Raw genomic sequence first — 15,867 nt, 5'->3', positions numbered from 1 at the left:
CGCCAACATAAATCTGAAATATCATTATTGACATTTTGGCTGACGATATGTCATCCTTGGTTGCTTTATAAGGCTTTTCCTCTCATTCTTCTTGTTTTGGTGGATTCTTGTTGAGCCAATTAGTTGTAAGAATGGGAACGAAATATCTCGGCTTATTAATCAATTTTCTGAAAAATACACTGTATTAAAAAAATGTGCTTTTGCCTTCTCTGTTTTGCTACTTCTCTTTCCTTCACATTAATGGTCTTATCAAATTCTACGAAATTGGTAAAAATCGAAATGCTTCTCTTTTCTCGTACTCATGGATACTTTTTATTTATTTATTTTTTGTTTTTATTTTGAGTCACTGAGGATGAAAACAAACCATTAAAAAATTTATTCATGTAAGAAGATTTCTTTTCTCCCTAAAAATAAGGTGAATTGGAGTCGGTATGTGGATGATTTCTAGCGCATTTAACATTTCTATGTGATGTACTGATGATTTGTGTCAAGTAGGGACTTGTAATAGTTAAATGAACTGGTTGGTGCTTTTGATTATATGTTACTTGAGGATAGCCTATAGTATATGAAGTAGTAAGACGCCTATGTGGAGTAATCTGGAAGCTGTCTGGATTTAATTTAGTATAATTAACTTGAACGTTGTCGGATCGAATTCTGTCACTTCAAATTGTTGTTTTAGTTTAGTTTTAGATATCGAGACAGGAAGGGTCACTGATAATGCCAACCTTACCTAGTAGCTAGGATTGTTCATTGGGTGCAGCATTGCAGTTGTTAGCAGTAGATGAGTCTCATTTGCTTGATATACAAGGATAGATTAAATTCTAGTCACTAACTTAATTTAAGGATTTGAACTCAATTCTAAGCAGCTTCCTCTGATCTGTAATTGTACCAATGTCTTAGAGATCTGCGATACCTCTATATAGACATCCTACTTTCTATAGCTTCTACATCATAGACAGTCTGCCATAAAGTCAATTCCATGCAAAAATGTCACGAAAAAATCAGCAATCTAGAAAGAGATGGAGAGGGCATGAAAAAAAAAAGAATTGAAAATATTGCGTTAACAAGCAATAAACCCAATTTATTTTATTTCGAACTGATAAATTTTAAATTGAATTTTGCTACTGTATTTACTGGCTACTTATTTTTTTTTTCTTTTATTTTTCTGACTAAAAGACAGAGATATTGTGTATAAGGAGAGAGAAAGAGCGATTGGGGTTTTTGGTGCATCATGCAATTGCAGAATCCTCTGAATGCATTTCTTAAATGTATAAAAAAATGGGAAGGCATAAAAAGATGAAGATATGATGATTTGAAAAGTAAATTGGATTTTTATTTGGCTTTTGCACAACGTTTAACAAGGTTTGAAAATTTTTGCTCTTGCTTTACGTCTCTTTTCCCCTCCTCCTTGCTTCTTCTTTCTTCTCTCCTTAACTCGATTAATGTTTTTGCACTTCTTAAATAATTTCTGCTCTTTAGTGCTCTTTAAAATTATTGAAATACCTCGCTTTTTTTCCTTCCTTAAGTTTGTACATTTTTTTGTATGAACAATATACATCATGTTATGTGCTGTGCTATTTAACTTTTAGCACCTTTTTTGAAAAGTTAAGGTAAGCACCGTTTTGAACTGTCTGAGTTTATTTAACAGTATGTATTGAAATTAAATTTCTTTTACTTTTATAGAATGCTTTATATGTAGCGACAATGTCAATGACAGTTAACAGCTAATTTGTGTGTTATTGACTGAGTTTAAGCCAATTTGGTGTAGAGGTAGGGTCAACGGTTCTAAACTCAATTCACGGTCAAGTTTATTGTAAAAATGTTCACTAGTCTAGATCATTGAGGAGTAATTTTAGTGCTGCGGCATATTGGCGTGTCGCGAACAATCTCAGGTGTGCCATGACACAGAAAAGGTTGCTCACCACTGGACTAGAGTCTATGTTAGAGTCTAAGTGATTTCCTGACAGCAATTTGCTCACAAAAATTGTCTTTGCATGACTATGGAATGGACAAAACTTGAAAATGGGTTGGATTTTAACAAAAACTGGCGATAAAAGACATTGTCGTCTAAACTATGTGTTGCGGTCTATGTGTCACATTAGATAATATACAAAATTTAAAGGCAAAACCTTAAAATTTTAACCTTTAAATAAAATAACAATCAGTAGATGTGTACTTACCTCGGACACATTTTATCAATAATAATGTAATTTATTCACAATCAGTATAAGCCTAAATACAGGTTCAAAAATATTTCATCTCGATTATGTTGAAAACAACAAAAATTTTTTCATTTCAATATGAAAATTAGTTTTAAACATATATAGTTATATGAAGAAGTATTACGAGTATATGAAGATATATATCCATAATAATAATCATTTAATATTAAATAAGGTCTATTGAGAGGATAAAACTGTGCCGTTGCCGTGCTTCACCTCTATAATTTAATCAAATTTTCATCACTTCACAGCCTATAATTTGTGACTTCGAGTGTAATTTGAGCGAGACCGATCGACTATGAATCGATTGAGTTTTGTGTAAGCGAGTATAAAAAAAAGCTTATTTATCTCAGAAATTATCCTTGTTGATGTTTTATAACACCAATCAAGATAATTTTATAGATCCATAATATGTTTTGCAATTGCTGTTGATTGTTGTTAACAAAATGATTCATTTTTTGTGTATTATCATCATCATCGATAAAACTAATTTGCGTTAAATTCCCTCGATGATAAAAGAAAGCATCTTTTAAAGGCTTTTATTTTGGCTGAAATTGTTATCAAGGTCTTTTCACTTGATGTATGTGAATTTTTTTTTTGTTACTTTATTTTCATTTTCTTCTCAGTAATTTGTAGCTTGTTAATAAGTTTTAATGCGGTGAAATTTTGTAGAGTTAAATAACGCTGATGCTTAAGTATGATCGATGAGAGTGTTTATGAAAGAGATTCTTTTTTTGTCTGGCTTGCTGTTTAGCGATAAGTTTCTTTTTTTAAAAAATAAATTAAGAGCTTGCAAAGAAAAGATTTATAATTTCTAGAGGTCAAAGTCAACTTAAGTTTACAACTGATAAAAATTGCAAAATTCTGCATGAATTTTTTTCTGCTGACTTTTGTGAAGTTTAAAAGTTTATACGAATTTGAATCAGATCTTCGAATTAAATTCTTCGACCTCCGATAATTTTTAAAATTCAAATTATTTTTTTTATTTTTTTTAGTTTATACTTTTAGTTTTGAAGTTCAAATTTAAATAAAAATTTAAAAATATTTTATAATTTTTTTTTTAAAAAGTTCGAATTTTAAATAGTAAAAATTAATTTTTTTTTAAATTTAAATTTTTTGATATTTGAAATTATATTTTAAATTGATTTTTCAAATTTTTTTTTTTGACTTTTTTCAAATTGATTTTTATTTTGTTTTACAATTTTATTAAATTGAACAAAAAAAAAAATTTTGAATTAAATTTGAAAATTGTTTTATTTGCTCAATTTATTTTTTTGACAAAAAACCTAAAACATTATTTTTTTTCTAATTTACAAATCATCTCTCATCATCAACGCAACAACAATTTTAATAAAACAATTTCTAATATTTCCGTTTGCCGTCCACTTCCTAAAAAAATCAACATTTTCAGACAATAAAAAATTCACATTGAGTTCCCATAATAAGTAAAATTATCCTTCCTATAAAATATGCTATAAAAATTTCCTCCCAAATGATTGTGCAGAAAATAATTTTCAATGTTTTTTGCGTTTCCATATTCACCAATGTGTCTAAGAGACTCCTCAAGTCCTCTCATACACTACAACAACATCTGCTTGAATGTTTTCATTTCAGCTTAGTAATTTTATTAATTATTCTTTAGATGACTAAGCTTCTTATCTCACTTAATAGCCATTTGAATGTAATCATAACAAAATATTAAATATTAAAAAAATGCATAAAGAAATAAGAAGAAACAGCAACAGCAAGAGGAAGAGCCGTTTATACAATAAAATGTTAATTTAATAATAAACGCAAATTACCAACAATTTAGTTAAAGAAAATTATTTTGCAATCAATGCAATTAGATATTCAAGTTGAGTGAGAGAGGAAGGCAGAAAGCAGCAAAAAAAAGAGAAGAAACAGCACATAGCAGAATGAATGAATGAATGTATTAATTGAGGCTGCAAACAAATTGCTGTTTTATTGAAGTTTTAAATTTTTTTTTTGTTTATGTATTTGTCGCTTTATGTGAGTACCACTGATTTCTTTTTCACACGTACATGTACGTCTGCTAAGCATGTAGAAACCAGTAAAGCAGCAACAGAGGCCCCTCTTATAAAATCGTCTCTGATTGGCTGAAATCATCATTTTTTTCTCGTTCACACATGTGTTAGTGAGCTGTGAGATTGAACGGCAGAAAAAAATATTTTTTTAATGTGTAGTGCTGCTCACAAACATTTTCAGTTTGTGTGTTTCCTTCGTTCAGTTAAGACGTATAAAATCAAGTGATCGCTTTGAGAGTTTTTTTGAAGAAAAAAAGAAAGAAATTTTAGCAAATAAAAAAAAAGAAGAAAGTGAAGAGGATTAAAGAAGTTTAATAAAGAAAAATTTAAGGATTAATAAATAAAAAAATATTTAAAAAAGAAGAAATTAAAGGAAATAATTTCCAATGCGTAAAATAAGGCAAAAAAGTTGAACACTAAAAAAAAAAATTAATTTTTATAAAGTTGGAATAATATCAAAATGACTGTAACGCCCATTCGTACAATTACGATGACAAGCCCGACGGTAACTTCTGTGGATATTAATAAGGAGACAAAAGCTTCGAAAATTAGTAACTTTAGTGTTGCATCATTGTTAGCTGATAATCGTAAATCATTTACAGCGACAGTGTTAAAAAATAATCATCATCATCACCAGAATAATTTTCACAATAATAACGATGATCTATCGTCGTTAATGCCTAAAAATTTATCAGTTCCTAAGACTGATTTGTGCTTACCGATAAATAATAATAATAATAATAATAATAATGATAATGATTGTAGTAGCAATTCCCTCAATAATAAAATAAGTGACAGTGAATTATTGGATAGAAAATCACATACACCTCATAGTTCAATTGCATCAGATGATTTCGACGAGTCAATACACGATGAGGACGAAGAGGACTCAATTGTGGACGTTGAAGATGTTAAGAACGATAGTACAAACAGTAGTAATATCGACTCACCACATAAAGGAGATCTATTGCAATCACATCCGTTAGTCGCTGGACAGGCACTAATTCGTCCGACGCCATTTAGTGCACTAGCGGCAGCAGCAGCAGCATGGGGTATGAATAATGGAGTTCCTGGATGGCCCGGTAGACAAATTCCGCCACCATTTGGACGACCTCCAGAACTTTTTCCCGGTCAGGGACTTCCCGGACAATTGAATGGAAGTAAGTTATCAGAAACGCAAATGGTGGGACTTTTTTCTCATAAATCACCCTTTCCTGTTCTGTTTCAACCAGGTACTGAATTACCACGCATTAAATGTAATCTACGGAAACATAAGCCAAACAGAAAACCGAGAACGCCATTTACAACACAACAATTATTATCATTGGAGAAAAAGTTCCGCGAGAAACAATATTTGAGTATTGCGGAGCGAGCTGAATTTTCATCATCCCTACGACTGACAGAGACACAAGTTAAAATCTGGTTTCAAAATAGACGAGCTAAGGTAGGCATTGATAACTTGATTGATTTGACGATTGTTGGAGTTTTGAGAGATTTTTTGGGAAATTTGATCGAATTTGTAGTTTTTTTTTGAGAAATTCAAATATTTTGAACTTGAAAATATTGAAAATTTGAACATTTTTAAGAATTAGAATTTTATTAAGATTTTCATATTTTAGACAGCTTTTGTCTAGAATTTCAAAAATATGTTTATACCTCATAAATCAACCTAAACTCAATTCAAAACTCGCAATTAATTCCAATTCAAACTCTTAAATAGACAACCTTAACTAATAATATTTACCCTCTTTAATTCTCTCCCCTATTCAGGCTAAACGACTTCAGGAGGCTGAATTAGAAAAAATAAAAATGGCAGCATTAGGAAGAGCGGGTCCAGGCGCACAACTTTATATGGGATATTTTCATCCAACCCTTATAAATGAAGCGATGCATTTGCTTTAATTTCATGAGAGGAACCGACGATAATATTGAAATGAAAAGTGATATGAACAAAAAAAAATATAAATATATAATTAATGTAATTTAAAAAACACATGCAACACAAAAGATGATGAACAGAACTAGTTTAAATGAACGATGAAAACAATCTTTAGTACTTAAAAGTGAAGTAATGAACAAAAAAAAAAGAAGATATTTAAAAAGTGATTTGATGCACATTTGAAAATAGAAAATTGTAATAAATGAAAATAATCTTAAATAAGTTATGTAAATTATGGACAAAGAATCTTCATTTTAATTGAGTTAGAGTGACAAAAAAAGGCGAAAAAAACGTTTCTCAGTGAAAAAATCAACTTTAACTCTCTATCTCCTTTACTTTCTCATTAAGTTCTATATTCCAATGATGAATATTGCAGTGAAAATATCACGAAAATTGAGGTACTTTGTATGATGATTGCACGACTAAAGTTTAATAATTTGATGATCTTTAATGCACGATTTTCGAGGTGAAAAAAAGGTCTTTTAAGAGCATTTTCTGATGACCGATCTTTAGAAAATTATTGACGGTAAATTATCGAGATTATTTTTCGATAATCCATATGGCATGAGCATTGGTAGTAATCTCATGTGATTACCCTTAGTAAAGTCATAAAGGCTTTTTATTGGTCGATCGTTAAAGATAATTGGACGAGCATTTAAATGTTTTAAGGATGGTTGTTTGAAATGTCTTGAAATTTTGATGATTCTTGTGTTTTAAGTTGTCTGACAACTTTAGACAGTTGATCAAATTGTCAGCAATTCCTAGACTAAATTAAAATATCACTAAAGTCAACAAAATCTTCAAGTATATCCATCCTTAACTCAAAAATCTCTCACCCAGACATTCACCAGTCTACATCTTACAACACGACCAATTCTTTTGTCTTTATAGACTTACTGTCTAAATCCATCTTAGCAAGTTTGTGTCAATAGACACGATTGAAAGTTCAAAAACTTCAACATACATTGTCAGACTATCTGTCGACTTGCGATGCTTTGAAGCTAATTGAGATTGAAATATATCTTGAGTAAACATTTTGTATGTTGCTTTAAGTAATTGAATTTGAATTGGATTTTGAAAGTTTGAGAATTTGTTTGATTTAGACGAGATATAATTTTGAATTTGAAATGGTTAAATTTGTTAGAAAATTGGAATTTGAAAATTAAAATATGAAAGCTTGAATTTTAGATTCTAAAAATTGAAGTTTTGTTAATTTAAATATAAAATTTCGAAATTTTAATTCAGAAAATTATAAATTTTAAATTTGAATTAAAGATATTGAAAATTTTCAAATTTGATCTTCAAAAAATCTGAAGTTTTGAAATTTAAAAATGTTAAAGTTCTGTAAATTTAAAAAATTGCAATTTTAGATATTAAAATTGTTTAAAAACATTTTTTCTATAATTTCAAATTGAAGAAAAATTCAAATTTAAAAGTTTTATGCAACAAAAATATATTTTTGTTCTTTTTCAAAATTCAAATTTGTCTCTTTTTAAAAAATAAATTTTTTAAAAAATTCCAAGTAAAAAGCAGGTAAATGCATCTGAAGAGCTCGCTCACTAGGTGTCATACTGCTTTGTGCAACTCAATTGAGATGCAAAGTTATTGTTTAAATAACAAAGATGTCATAAAAATCTCTTCAAAATCAACAAATTAAGAAGAATTTTTTAAAAAACTCGAAAATCATTTTTGTGCATATTTAAAATACCCAAAATTGAAATCTTTTAAAAATACTCAATCAAAATCTCAAAAAAGTACTAAAAAAAGTTGAAATTATTGATTTAAATCACACAAAAGTTATGCAATCCAACTCATATCAAATGATCACAATTTACGTCAAATTGTAAATATTAAATTAAAAGTAAATAATAATGATTAATTAATGTATTGATTGTTGAACTACAATCTATGTAAAAAAGTGATTGAAAGACTTTATATTGCTTTTACCAAACGAATAAATTAATTTGTTAAGAAATAAAAACATCAATCTCATTAAAAACTAATCAAAATTCATGTATTTTCTCCTTATATTCAATCAAGTCATGCTCTTTATTTTTGCAGCTTCATACTTTAAGAAGGAAAATCGAATTGCACATTTCATGGTCGTTAATTTCTCTCCATTCTTGTTGCTGCTACTTTAATCGATAACGAATTTATTTATTGCATGCAATACAAAATAAGTAATTGATTAATTAAATTTTATATATTTTATTTTCAGCTGTATTTGTTACAGTCTTATCAGTTTGAAGTTGAAATAATAATATGAAAAAGTCAAATAATGATTATAGCGCGACCCATCGACATTTTTTTGCGCAATCGCTGTTTCTAAAAAGTGTCCATGTATGAAAATGATTCCTTTGTAGGGGGAAAGAAAAAATTACACGCGCAACAAAAATTATTTAATTGTAGACGAGATGAGATTTATGAGCGATTCTACGGATAGATTAGATTCCCTAGAGAAAGTTGCACATTGCGGCAGACATTTTTTGTTTCCTTAGAAAAATAAAATAAACATATTTTCTCTCTCTTTTTAATTTAATTACTGAGCTATTTTGACCGTAGATGTTGATTTCTTTATTTAGGTTTGATATCAGCAATCAGTGATCGTAAATTAAATAAGACGACTGATTGATGACAGAGTTGGAATTACTGGCATTGTTGGAATATTTTGCAACCTTTTTATCAGTGTTTTCAAGTGCTTTACTGTATGCTGCATTTGTAATTCAATTATATTACATCGTTAAGTTAACGATTTGGATGAATAAATGGGAATTTCATTTAGTATTGGAAATTGGCGAGCGGAAGTTAGCGATAAGGCCTGATTCAAGCGGTATCTGAGGTAGGCCATGGATCTTAATTGATTTGTACAGCCAGCAAAGTAAGTAAGTAAGTCAAACCTCAAAGTATCCTTAAAATACAAATTTACAATCAATTCCGCATACTTACCTTTCATTTTATGATGCATATAAAGTAATTTACAAATTTGTTGCTGAAAAAGGTGCATAAAATTCAGGAATTCGACAGACAAGCCTTTTGTAAACGAAACACTGAAATCGACAAAACAGCAACAAATTGAGTTTTTTATTTCAAAATAAGCATCTGAATACAACATACAGCTTGTAAATTCTATATCTTTGTAAAACAAAGTCGTGAGTATTTCAGTAACGGTTCAAAATATTTTGAGATAATTGAAACATTACAATGTAAATTTTAAGAATATGATAGGTTGACATTTAGACAACACACTTTAGTTTTTTAATTTAGGAATTAAGTATACGATAAGAATCTCGTTGATGTAGACTGTCTCGAGCGACACAAATGGAGATGGGTTTGTCACGGAGCTGTTAAGAATCCACGTTTTCTATTAACACCAAATGACACCGCCTTGATGGGGCATATGAGGACAGCAGTTGAGATTTAAAATTCTAATTTAGTTAGGAATTAGCAAATTTAGTTTAGGAATAGCACAAGTCGGTCCAAAATACGGCACCAGTCCGACGTGACTCTGGGATGCTTTATGGAGCCGGATTCAAATCAAATTCTACGTTGAGTCAGAGTCAAGACAAACTAGATTTGGATTTAGATCGATTAACCGATTTGTGCTATTCGTGCTTCTCTTGTGATCAAGAGGAAGACCGAGAATGTCCTGGATTGGTTGCGTTGATAAGGATGCTAGAGTTCTCAATATCCCTAATTGGCAGAAGTTATCGAAAGATGGAGCTATCCACAGACGTTCTTTAAACGCGGCAATGAGCCTCCGTGCGCCCCAGTCAAGGAAGTAAGTAAGTAACCAATTTGTGCTATTCGGGTGCAATCAAAAAGTCGACTTTTCACGTCATGTTCATCAAATGTTGAGATGCATAGGCTGTTCCTTTGAAAATTATGAATTCATTTACTAAAGATCCATTAAGCCAATTATACAAGAATTCTGATTAAAGAGACTGAAATGTATGCAATATCAAATAATTAGACCCTTAAATCCATCAGCAATTCAATATGAGAATTGCAAAAAAATCCTTAAAACCCCACTCTGTAGCTTCACCCATACGTGAAATAAAAATTAAATCACAATAATTCTTACAGCAAAAACAAAAAACCGCTCACAAATCATTTTTGAAAATTGTATATTTTTAGCTTGATTAATGAGGGAATATTTTGTTTAATAGAACGAACATAATTGCTTAAGCGATAAGATTTTTTTTTTCCATCCTAATAACAAATAGCTCTGTGTGATAAGCAAATAAGTTTTAAAATAATGAAAAATCAGTAGTTAGTCTGTCAATTAAGTCAGTCTTATCAAATCAAATTAGAAAAAAAAAAATCAGGCCTTTATTTTCGTAAAGTAAAGTCAAGTCAAGTCAAGACAGAAGGGAAAGATTTAATTAGCTATGAACATAAATTAATTTTTTCATTCTCTCAACTGATAACCTTTCTAGTGTGAGATGGTAATAATTTAATTACATCGCATGTTTCAAGTCATTCATTCATAATAATCTGAGTAAATATAAAAATATTTATTAAAATGATAATTAATCTACACATTCAGCCATGTTGCTGTGTTTTTTGGGGTTCAGATTGCATATCCGGAAGTTAAAATTAAGTGGAATTTATTACTTAGCGACTTGCTGCTTATTTTTTTTGGAAATGTTTCTATAATCAATCGAGGCTAATGATTTAAAGAACTGTGACAAATCAGATAGAGGATGATCGGCATCTTCCTTATGTGTGTAATTTGATATTTTTTTTTTGCTGCAGCTTCAAACAACCTCCTTCATATCAAGGCGGTCAAGACTCTTTAAATATGTGTGGAACGCCTTCGGCGCCAACAATTTTTTCTCTCTTCTTTTTCTAGTTTTTTTTTGATGCTTTTTTTTTGAAAAATTATCCTCGTGTAGTTTTTCATGATTTTATGATGCACATTTTTAAATTTCACGCTAATTAGCCTCAAAGTGAAAACTTTTCTCACTCCTCTTTGCAATCATTCGTATGCCCTTTCCTGAAATCTTTTGTTTTTGCTCTTGTTTCAAACTTCATTTTTGGGTCCTTAAATTTATTTATAAAATTACCAGAAGTGTAAAAAAGGAACAATTATTTAAGAAAACATATTGTTGATTCCTGATGGGTATTGTTTGTAACATGAAATTAGCAAAAAATGTAGCACATGCCTAGGTGCCCAGTGATTTTTGAGAACTTGCTTTTATGTCTCTCAATAGCCTCTTGATAGAACAATTGACAACATACAACAAAGTAAATGCGTCACAAGGTGTGTTATTTTATTGTTTATAGAATACATTTAAAGTACTTTTTATAGTTTTTAAATTGTTTAGGAACACAATCTATTATGCAATTAAGGGTGAATAATAATGGACACTCATATGTTGTTTGGCATACATAGGAATTGTATTTCGTATGAAAAAATAATAAATTGAATGAGTTTCTAAAGGTTTTTGTTCACTTTTTTTGTGGGTAGTTTGGAAGAATTCATTAAATTTAGTTTTTAAATACTTTCAATTTTTAGAACTTACTTCTCTTGACGTATAGAATTATTTTGCCAATCACCAATTCGAATAGCACATCACAGAGTCTCGCCAGCTGGATTTTGGATTGATTAACCAATTTGTGGTATTTAGATAATAACAAACTTAATACTTAAGTAAACCTAGGCAAGTAATTTGGTCAATTTAAATGTCAACGAGCTCATATGCACATGGTAGTCAAGATTCTAGCTCAAGTTTTATGAACTTTAGATCCAAACTGGTCTTATTTACTTCCTTAATTGCGTTGCAAGCCGTACAGATCAAGTGTGATCTATGGCCTCCCTCAGTCGGCACATAAAGCTAGCTCTATCGCTGGCTACCGTTTGCTAATTATCCAAACTGATCATAGATCTTTTTAAATAACTCTTAAAGTTTCTGATGCTCATAAAAATAGTATAAATTAAATTTTGATGTCAGTTCAGATTTTGTACGAATAAATTGACTCAATTCCATACAAAATTCGACTCAAAATCTAGATTTTTTTTTCAAATTTATATTCAAAAGTTTGATTTAAAACCGACGATTTGATTTAAAACCGACGATTTGATTTAAAACCGACGAGGTTGATATCAAGTTAGACTCTTTTTTTGTTCCGACCTATGTACTGAAGTAAATAAAGGATTATATTATTATTATTCAAAAGTTAAAGTTTAAAGATTTTAAATTGAAAAAATCCAAAAAATTTGCAATATTTAAGAATTTTAAGACCATTTTTTTCATTTTTGATTAATTATATTATAAATTTCCTAAAACTCCTGTCAGAACTAGTCCAAGGCAAGATTAACCATGAAAAATTAAATTTCCTATCCCCACACCTTAATATCAAAATTAATAATAAATCGCTCATACCTTCACACGATTACATGTCGAGCCAAAAAACTTTCAGCTCAATAGATCATAAGCATATAGAGCATAAGTTTGACGAGCATCCAAATAGGTAATTCAAAATTACCACGGCTTTCGTCATAACTAGACTGAGAAAATTTCCGCTGAAAGGTCTAATTTCTAGGAAAAATATCCCATCTATTAATCACTTTTGACGAGATGATTTTGTTTAACTAAATTAAATTTAAAGACATTTCCGAACCCCAAAACCAAAAATTTGTTGCATGTGAAAATGATCGTATTAATTAAGAGAAAGAAATCTGTTTTGGCTGTACATTCCAATTTCTTCAAAAGACTGTCAAAAATGAAATTATGAAAAATTATACAAGTAGTGAATTGACAATCTACACTTAAAGACTGTATGTCATGGTATGGGTTGCAACATAAGACACAGAATCTTATCGTCATTAATGAATTTGTAACATTTCCATGTAATTTTACAGTTCACAAAGTCAGTATCGAATTACAAGCCGGATTCCTTGTTTCAAACCACAAAAAGAGATGCCATAAATTATGACTTTTGACTTCTTCTTTTTTACTGCATGTCCTTCATGTGCAACATGTGCTAAAAAAATCCCTTTACTTTATTTATTTGCTTTATGTCGTAATTATTGAATACTCAAAACAAATAAAAACTTCATTAAATTTTTCTTATGAAAAATAAAGCTTATTAATTTTTAATTAATAATAATTTTATTATCAATCAGAAATGTGTTAATTGTCTGACTGATAATGGACGTCGCATTAATAATTAAAATTATGATTTTCTATACAAAATATATATATAAGTCTGAAAATTATTTTATCAGCGACTTGATGATTCATAAGTTTTTTGAATTGATGATCGATTTTTTGTAATTGAAATACTGTAGACAGAGGTCATGCATTCACTCCAGTTATTTAATTGTGATTGGGAAAATTATGGAATTATACTTTTTTTTATCAGGAAATTACAAAGTTGTTGTTTTAAATATTTTTAATGAACTTTGAAGTATTGATGTATTTTTTGATAGATTTTTCTTTAATTTTGTAGACAAACTTCTGTGATTGAATTATTCAACAAAGATGATATGCAGCTATTACCAGCTTTTAGTTAACAAAAGATTCTACAGCTATAACTAGCTTTTACAGGTGGAACTAAATTTTTTAGCAGAAGTCGAAGTTACGAATTTTATATTAAGTCGAGTCGACTAAATTCATGTTTACTTTTCGATATAAATTCGAGAAGACCTAGCGCTACGTTTCTAATTATCAATCTGCAGCGCCTGATTTTGAAACTATATCGTAAAACTTAAACTTACCAGCTATATTTCTTCCAATTTTAGAGATACTCCGATATATTAGACTAGTATTTCTCTACACAAAGATTTTCCCGAAAGATGAAAGGTAGACGGTTAGACAATGTCGAGAAAAATTGGGCCTCGCACTGATGTTAATCTGGAATTGAGTCAGACTTGGCAAAATTTGACTTAAAGCTAGAGTCTCGCTCGTCAATTGTATTTTCAAAAGTTTCCCTAATCACAGTTTGTGTTAAATATTATTTGCGGGATTTTCAAACTCTGGATTAAAAGGAAGATTGAGTTTTATGTGGTCCCGGATCTTAGAGTTTATCCCTTTACAAACAACTCAATTACAGATCAAATCCAGCCTTGCAATCCCTAATTATGAGTAATGGTTTCCTTATTTTAATCAAATTTGTTATATTTTTAATAAAAAATTAACAATTCCTAATCAATATTTAATAAATTTTGAGTAAATGACCGTCTAAATGAGTTGGAAAGTTTGATAACCCATGTGTTTTTAATCATTTTTGTTGACGAAATGCTGATTAATCAAAATTAATATTCTGTCAATTAAAAATGAAAAATCTAGTCTACTGCCATAAAATTCAATCCTAATTTATGTCTTTAGTCATAAAATAAAATTCAATTCCAGAAAATGACAACATTAAATTGAGAAATTTGAAATTTTTAAATCATTATAAAATTGAGTTCCATACTCTACATTTAATGAGCCTTCCGATCATTTTTATATTTCTCTCATTTCTGAAAAAATAAAAAAATCATTTTAGAATTAATTAATATAAATAAAAGCTTTTATTAAATGTGTTGTTCGTGGGCAGATCAACATGTATATTTACTTTTCTATAGTATCAACAAACAATTTTAATTTTGATTTCATGTTTATACACCGATACATAGGAAATGTCGCATTAAACGCTCATAAAAATATCAAAAGTCCACCTAAATTAATTGCTATTTTTTGCTTTTAAATTCCATACGCGAATCGTCTAAAGCTAATTAATGTCAAACAAACTCTTCAATATTGAATAAGTTGTATTTATAATTGCTACTAGTTTTCAATTAGAAAACTGCAAATGAGAAACCTGAATATTTACAAGCATGCACAAATTAATCAGCACCTTTAATTACTTTTTTATCGCTCAAAACTTGCGAAGCGTATCATACAAATTGGAATTGCGGCTATTAAAAAATATATATATTTTGAAATTTTAAATTTTGCACACTTTAATGCGATAAAAAAAAATAGTTACGAAATTCTATACTGTATTTGTTTCAATAAATTTGAAACTAATTGGTGATGAATTGTCGATGCTGAACGAAATCTTCTAAAAATGGAGGTTATTTTGATAATTTATAAACTTGGTTAAATGTATCAATTAGTTTTCGGCTACGCGAAAATTGAAAAAGTCAAGTTAAGGATAAAGTTCAATTTTTAACGGTTTTGAAAAATCCAAATTATTTAAGTTTGAAACTTGAAGAGCTTTAATTTGAATTTATTTCGACCGTTAAAAGCTTTTTTGAAGTTTTCTTATAAGAATTGATTTCTTATTGGAGTTTCTTATTGGAATAAATAACTCTAACAAGCAAAAAGGATGCTTTCATAGTCCAGAAAGACCACTGCAGTACCTAAAAGCTATTACGTTGCCTGTTAGGGTCAGTAGTGGGGAACCTTATATTTGCCGCGGCACACCTTGGTGGTTAGTCTCAGATGAAACAAAACACGACATACGATTGATGGAATTTGTAAGTTTTGACGGCACGTTAGTGTGACGCGGCACACAGGTTGCTCGCCTTACTTACTTACTTATTTCACTGGCCTTACGTATCAACTGAGATCCATTTCCTCCCTTAAATGTCGCCTAAAGCTGGCTCTATCACTGGATTCCAGGTTGCTCACCACTGGAACAAATCTAACAATTGGAACTAAAACTCAAC

General features: G+C 29.7%; 1 protein-coding gene across 1 annotated transcript; it reads left to right on the top strand.

Moving 5' to 3' along the window:
* The first annotated feature begins 4,466 nt into the window (after window positions 1-4,466).
* Window positions 4,467-7,366, top strand: Dr (muscle segmentation homeobox protein Drop). Its single transcript, XM_070641258.1, has 3 exons — window positions 4,467-5,427; window positions 5,500-5,711; window positions 6,038-7,366. The coding sequence occupies exons 1-3, from the start codon at window positions 4,728-4,730 to the stop codon at window positions 6,167-6,169; spliced, it is 1,044 nt and encodes a 347-aa protein (XP_070497359.1). The 5' UTR covers window positions 4,467-4,727; the 3' UTR covers window positions 6,170-7,366.
* The last annotated feature ends 8,501 nt before the right edge of the window (window positions 7,367-15,867 follow it).

This window comes from Chironomus tepperi, unplaced genomic scaffold (assembly GCF_022539635.2).
Source record: "Chironomus tepperi strain 1889 unplaced genomic scaffold, CSIRO-AGI_Ctep_v1 contig_244, whole genome shotgun sequence".
NCBI lineage: Eukaryota > Metazoa > Arthropoda > Insecta > Diptera > Chironomidae > Chironomus > Chironomus tepperi.
Note: the sequence above shows the minus strand (reverse complement) of the source record. Positions and strands in the feature narration are given on the sequence as shown.

What these genes read in the sequence shown, in the direction of transcription:
- Dr (XM_070641258.1), top strand. Translation starts at nt 4,728, where the DNA reads ATGACTGTAACGCCCATTCGTACAATTACGATGACAAGCCCGACGGTA. An exon ending in TCCCGGACAATTGAATGGAA is followed by an intron (nt 5,428 to 5,499) that starts GTAAGTTATCAG and finishes TGTTTCAACCAG; the next exon opens with GTACTGAATTACCACGCATT. An exon ending in TTCAAAATAGACGAGCTAAG is followed by an intron (nt 5,712 to 6,037) that starts GTAGGCATTGAT and finishes TCCCCTATTCAG; the next exon opens with GCTAAACGACTTCAGGAGGC.